Source organism: Myotis brandtii, unplaced genomic scaffold (genome assembly GCF_000412655.1).
Source record: "Myotis brandtii unplaced genomic scaffold, ASM41265v1 scaffold138, whole genome shotgun sequence".
NCBI classification, from domain to species: Eukaryota; Metazoa; Chordata; class Mammalia; order Chiroptera; family Vespertilionidae; genus Myotis; species Myotis brandtii.
In genome coordinates, this window is record NW_005354915.1 from 1,580,383 (window position 1) to 1,586,631 (window position 6,249).

General features: G+C 58.6%; 1 protein-coding gene across 1 annotated transcript in view; it reads left to right on the forward strand.

The window, feature by feature from the left end:
* Nucleotides 1–5,340, forward strand: part of LOC102245670 (patatin-like phospholipase domain-containing protein 3) — a 9,380-nt gene extending 4,040 nt beyond the window's left edge. The window contains exons 4-6 of the mRNA XM_014535130.1: nucleotides 2,949–3,033; nucleotides 3,939–4,154; nucleotides 4,981–5,340. Of these exons, the coding sequence (XP_014390616.1) occupies nucleotides 2,949–3,033; nucleotides 3,939–4,154; nucleotides 4,981–5,117 (438 nt within the window). The 3' untranslated portion in view covers nucleotides 5,118–5,340. The remainder of the gene's footprint in view (nucleotides 1–2,948; nucleotides 3,034–3,938; nucleotides 4,155–4,980) is intronic.
* The last annotated feature ends 909 nt before the right edge of the window (nucleotides 5,341–6,249 follow it).

Genomic DNA, 6,249 nt, shown 5'->3' on the forward strand with positions numbered 1-6,249 from the left:
CCAGGCCCCGCCCCACAGCGCCTCCAGCCCGCGAGGTGAAGGAGCAAGGAGTGGGCGACGAGCCCCTGATTGGCCCACCAGCCCGCAGATCATTTGCTGGCCGAAGGGGCGGGCCCAGAGGCACTGACGTCACGCAGGGAACACCTGGGGAGCAGCTGCCAGGCCGCGCAGAGCGCACCAGAGGGCCCTGTGTTAAGATGCCAGGAAGTGCAGACCTTGGACCTCAGACCCCGCCTCCCGGACCCCGACCCGCCGCCGCAATGTGCGACTCCGAGCGTGGCTGGAGCGTGTCCTTCGTGGGCTGCGGCTTCCTAATCTTCTACCACCTCGGGGCGACCCGCTGCCTGAGCGAGCGCGCCCCGCACCTCCTCCGCGACGCGCGCATGTTCTTCGGTGCCTCTTCTGGGGCGCTGCACGGCGTCACCTTCCTCGCAGGTGTCCCTCTTGGTACGTCCGGGGCTGCACGGGCTCCTTGCCAGGAGGGGGCGCCCCCAGGCCTGGGCTGCGGGCGACTCCTAAGGTTGCGGGGTGCCCGATGGATCCGAGTTTGGACACGGAAACTGCAGGTGCATCCGGGGGACCCTGCAGACAGATGCCCCCTCCACTGCGTCCTCTAGCCTCGCGCGGGGCGGCTCTGCCGCCCAGTCTGGGAGGGGGCGCGCCTTGGGAGCGGCTCCTCTGGGCGTGGGAATCCCGAGCATCTCCTCACCTCACCCCCTTCTGGAGCCGGGGCTTGAAGGAAGCCTGTTCCCCACCACCTAGAGCTGCAGGCGGAAGGGAGCTTGTCCGGGGAGGCGCGGGGTGGAGCTGATCCTTGAGGTCCCCGCCATCCCCTGGGGAGGCTCTGGGCCAGCTGAGCTGCCAACAGGGAGAGTTGAACCAAAGTTGACCCCTCAATGAATAGGGATCAGAGAAGAGTCACTTGTCCCTGAAGGTCAGTGGTGCCCCAGGAGGGCTTCCAGGAGGAGGTGTCCCCGAATCACTTGGGGACATTTAAACTCTGCTGCCCCTCAGGACTGTGGTCCTAGTGCAGTCAACCCTCCCGCTCCATAGGTTTCCCACCTGTGGATTCAGCCAACCACACATCAAAAATATTCTAGCCCTAGTTGGTTTGGCTCAGTGGATAGAGCATCGGCCTGTGGACCGAAGGGTCCCGGGTTCAATTCAGGTCAAGGGCACGTACCTCAGTTGCAGGCTCCTCCCTAGCCTGGATCTGGCCGTGTTTGTGCAGGCAGAAACCAATCGATGTGTTTCTCTCACATCATTGTTTCTCTCTGTCTGCCCTCTCTCTTCCACTCTCTGTGAAATTCAATGTAAAAATATCCTTGATTTGCATGTTTGTCTTTTATTAGTGTAGATATATATACTAGAGGCCTGGTGCATGACATTCGTGCACTGGGGGGCGGGGGTGCCCTCAGCCCAGCCATCACCCTCTCACAGTCTGGGACCCCTCGGGAGATGTCATCGGACCTAAGCCAGCAGTCGGAAATCCCCCGAGGGGTCCTTAGCACAGCAGCAGAGGCAGGAGAGGCTACCGCCACTACTGCTGCGCTGGCCAGCCGTGAGCCCAGCTTCTGGCCATGAGCCCACAGGGGGAGCACACTGACCACCAGGGGGCAGCTCCTGCATTGAGCGTCTGCCCCTTGGTGGTCAGTGTGCATCATAGCGACCGGTCGTTTGGTTGCTTAAGCGTGTGTGTGTGTGTGTGTGTGTGTGTGTGTGTGTGTGTGTATTCCAGAAAGTCCCAAAATGCAAAACTTGAATTTGCCCCTCGCCGCGCCCTACCCTGAATCCACGGAGTGAGCAGTCCAAGCCTGCCGCTCCTGCTCATCCCAGCCCTACTGCACCTGCCACAGGCTCACACCCTGTCAGTCACCATTGGGAGAGGCTCACAGCACCCAGCAGTGCTCACTAACCGTGAGCCCTGCATCTGGTGCCCACCCAAGGGGGGGCGGCCTGGGAAGTGATCAGCCCTCCAGGTAGGCGGTGGGTCGACTTCCAGGAGGCCAGGTGGTGCTGTTGGGGATCTTGCCAGCGGAGTGGTCTGTCAGTGCCTGGCCCGTTCTCCAGAGATTGGGCCTGCAGGAAGACTGAGGGAGTGTGGTGGGTCGCCGGGACGGGTTGGTCAGCTGAGGGCGCTCCTGCTGTGGGAGCGCACTGACCACCAGGGGGCAGCTCCTGCATTAAGCGTCTGCCCCTTGGTGGTCAGTGTGCATCATAGCGACCGGTCGTTTGGTTGCTTAAGCGTGTGTGTGTGTGTGTGTGTGTGTGTGTGTGTGTGTGTGTATTCCAGAAAGTCCCAAAATGCAAAACTTGAATTTGCCCCTCGCCGCGCCCTACCCTGAATCCACGGAGTGACGTGGAGTGTAGGGTGCCTGCTGTAGCCTGTGTGCAAACCCTACACCATTTACGTGAGGGACTAGAGCATCCATGAATGTCGGTACCTGAGAGGAGCCCTGGACCAGTCCCCCACAGATCCTGGGGAGACTCTGTGGGTGCAGCCTGGGCAGTAGGATGTGTCGAGTTACCCACATGACCTTATTCGTGGCCACGGTCACGAACCACGCAGCACTGTGGTGGCTGTAGTATGCCTCCCCACCCCAACAGTAAGGGGATGTGTGGACATGGGCCCTAACAGGGATGGGGGGGCCAGGAGGCTGCAGGGAAGTGGGCAGGACAGTGAGCAGCCCGCAAGGGCTCCCCCTGGAGGCAAGGCCCTGCACCAGCTGGTTGGTGTGGGTGGTTTGTGCACAGAGCAGGGGAGGCAGCTGTAACTGTCCCCCGAGGACCAGGACAGGCCTGTCATGCTGGGTGACAGCAAAGGCCCCATGGAGGGGTGTCGTTCCTGCCCAGTGCCTTGTCCGGCCATGCCCGGCCCATGGAGGCAGCTCAGAGTTTGAAGGAGTCTTCAGTTTAAATGAATGAGGCTTAGCGATTCGGCCCGGTAGTTCACTTACTTGCCTGGCTTACAGGTGCTTCTAGAGATATGCCTGCGAGGGTACTTGGATGCGGTCAGGTTCCTGGAAGAAAAAGGTACGTAAGAGCTGGGGAGCAGACGAGCCCTTTTCTTTAAAAAAAGAAAAGAAAAAAATATATATGGTTTTATTGGTTTCAGAGAGAGGAAGGGAGAGGGAGGGAGAATCCGCAATTCGGGCAGTGCGCTGGCCGGGAACAGAACCGTGCCCTCCGGGTTCATGGGTTGAGGCTCGTCCACTGAGCCACACTGGCCGGGCCAGATGAGCCCTTTTCCTCCGCTGTTTGTTAGCAGCCTTGGTGAGCCCCAGAGTCTGTGCCGTCACTCGGTGAGGAGTCGGGCTCCTGAAACATTAGCGTGGAGCCCACCGTTAGATGTGTTCGGAGCTGCTTTTCTTCGATGCTAAACGTTGGCTCCTGTATTGACCGCGTCCATTACTCTGAGGCCGAGACAAGGAGACCGTCTGGTCACCAGGACCTGCACGTGTCACCCACTCAGGAAGTGCCCATTGTGTCCCTTCCAGGTCCACGCACGTGGCTGAGAGCGGGGGGCACTGCCACCCGGAGCTCACTGTGTGGATGGATGACGTGTGGAGGGATGACATGCAGAGGGCGTGACAGGATGTGGGATGCTACAGGGTCACTCAGGAGGGAGCTGCAAGGCCTGGGGGAAAGGAGGGCTTCCAGGAGGAGGTGACTCCACTTTGGAGATGGATAGGAGGGGAAGAAGGCCTGTGTAACTGCAGTGGCTGAGAGATGGACAGAGGAGAGGCGCAAGCTGGGCCCCGTGCACGTGGTGAAGCTTGCACTGCGGCAGTAGGGAGCCACGGAGGGCTGCTGAAGCAGGAGGGAGGGAGGTCAGAGGGGAGCGTGGGAAGGCCCCTCTGGATGTCTGGTGGCTGCTGGCCTCCTGTCAGGGTGGGTGGGTGTGTGAGTAATGCCCCCTGTCTCCATGCCCCGCGTAGGCATCTGTGACAGGCCCCGTCCGAGCCCGAGTGTGCCCTCGGCAGCGCCCGAGTTCCTTCCCTTCTCCTGGGAAACCGCGAGCCCCGAGGCTTCCCCGGGGGCGGCTGCCTGGCAGAGGAGGCCCGAGGTGGCCGAGCTGCTGGCCCACCTGCGTGTCAGCCTCCTGCCCTGGGACGAGAGCATCCTGGAGACACTGTCGCCCAAGCTCATTGCAGGTGAGACGCCTCTGGCGGGACAGCAGGGTGTTGCTTTCTGTTGCTGAGACTAAGAGGGCTTCTCTGGCGGGTTGGGGAGGAGGGTGATGCTGCCACGGGGAGGAGATGAGGCCCCACCTCCTGGCACCATCTCCCCACGCAGGCGCCTTGCTCAGCCTCCCTTCCCCGTGTGCATGGCCAGAAAAAGCCACACTCCCGGTGAGCCCGTTGTGTTAAGCGGGCATGCGCCCAGTTCCTGGGTCCGGGCACACCGGATTGCGGGGGCCCTGAGGGTGCGCCCCTTCTTCCAGAACACCATTCTCTGCCTGGGCCCCCGTCTCCACGCCTTCTTTCTGGAGGAGCCTGTCTGCCTCCCCCTTCCCCGAACCCTCAGCTTTGAACTTGTCCTTGAGCGACGGTAGTGCATTTGATCATGTCGTCAGACACCAGGTGGACCAGGAGTGCAGACCAGATGCATTCGGGCACTGGGAGAAATTCAAAGATAAACACGACGCTGGTGCCCAGGTTGCTACGATTTGAGGGTCCTGAGGCCACGACGAAGGGGAAACAGAAGCCAGGGCTCCAGGCAGAAGAGGGGGTGTTGGGAAAGCCCGTAAGGCGGGTGGGGTTGGGGGTCCGTGTCTCCTCCAGGGAGAGCTGCCAGTGGGACAGTTGATCCGGGGCCTGTGGCTGTCCCAGGGCTGTTCTGGCCGCACTCCCTGCTCCATGGCATGGGCCCGGCTTCTGATTCTTTGGCAGCAGGATTTGTGTGTTTCGCTGGAATTGCAGGCAGCACCTGGGTGAGGTTACACTGGGGGACGCCCCTCCCCCCAATGGTATCTTTCAGGCCTGAGTGAGGCACTTAGACCCCGAGGTGGCTGGTGGAGCAAGGTCTGCAGGTTCCTACCGGTGAAGGCCATGTCTTACGTGATGCTGCCCTGTACGCTGCCCGTGGAGTCCGCGCTCGCGGTGGCCCAGAGGTGAGCCGTGTGGGCGGCTTTGTGTCTCGGGCTTGAGTGAGGGTTAAGGGAGAGTTCACGTAAGGCCCCACGCCTGGGCCTGGCCCCTGTGCGGTGCAGTAGGGGTGACAGTCCATAGGGTCTGTCCCTGAGAGGTGCCTCGTGCTGAGGCCTGGCCCAACCTACCTCCTTTCTTTTTATTCATTTTTTATTGGTTGATTTTAGAGAGTGGAAGGGGAAGACAGAGAGAGAGAGAGAGAGAGGGAGAAAGAAAGAGATCATTTTGTTGTTCCACCCCATTTATGCATTCATTGGTTGATTCCTGTGTGTGCCCTGGCCGGTGATTGAACCCACAACCTTGTCCTACCCAGATGATGCTCTCAGCCAACTGATCTACCTGGTCAGGGCTGTCACCTCCTTTGTCGTTGCTGTTGTAGGCTTTTCACTTCTTGCAGCTCCGCCCTTTTATTTGGGGACTGTATTCCGGGTAAGGAGGGACTTGAGGCAAACAGGTGTGCACCCGGAGTCCTGGGCATTTATTTTACTCTGTTTTCCACCAGTCTGCATTCCCACCAGCAGTGCATGAGGGTTCCTTTTCTCCACATCCTCGCCAGCACTTGTCGTTTGTGGATTTGTTGATGGTAGCCATCCTGGCAGGTGTGAGGTGGTACCTCATTATCGTTTGGATTTGCATTTTTCTGATTATTAGTGATGCTGGGCATTTTTTCACGTGTCTCTTGGCCATTTGTATGTCCTCTTTGGAGAAGTGTCTATTCAGGTCTTCTACCCATTTTTTAATTGGACTGTTTGTCTACCACTTGTTGAATTAGATGAGTATTTTCTACATTTTTGGAAAACCCCTTAGCAGATGTATCAGTGGCAAATATGTTCTCTCATGCAGTGGGCTCCCTTTTCATTTTGATGCTGGTGTCTTTGGCTGTGCAGAAGCTTTTTATTTTGGTATATTCCCTCTTGTTTAGTTTTTCCTTTGTTTCTCTTGCCCTAGGTGATGCATTTTAAAGTCTTTTTCGTCAGATATGAGTATTGCTACCCCAGGTTTTTTTTTCTTTCATTTTCATTGGCATGGAAAATTTTTTCCATCCCTTCACTTTCATCCTGTGGAGTCTTTTGTTCTGAGGTGGGACTTTATAGACAGC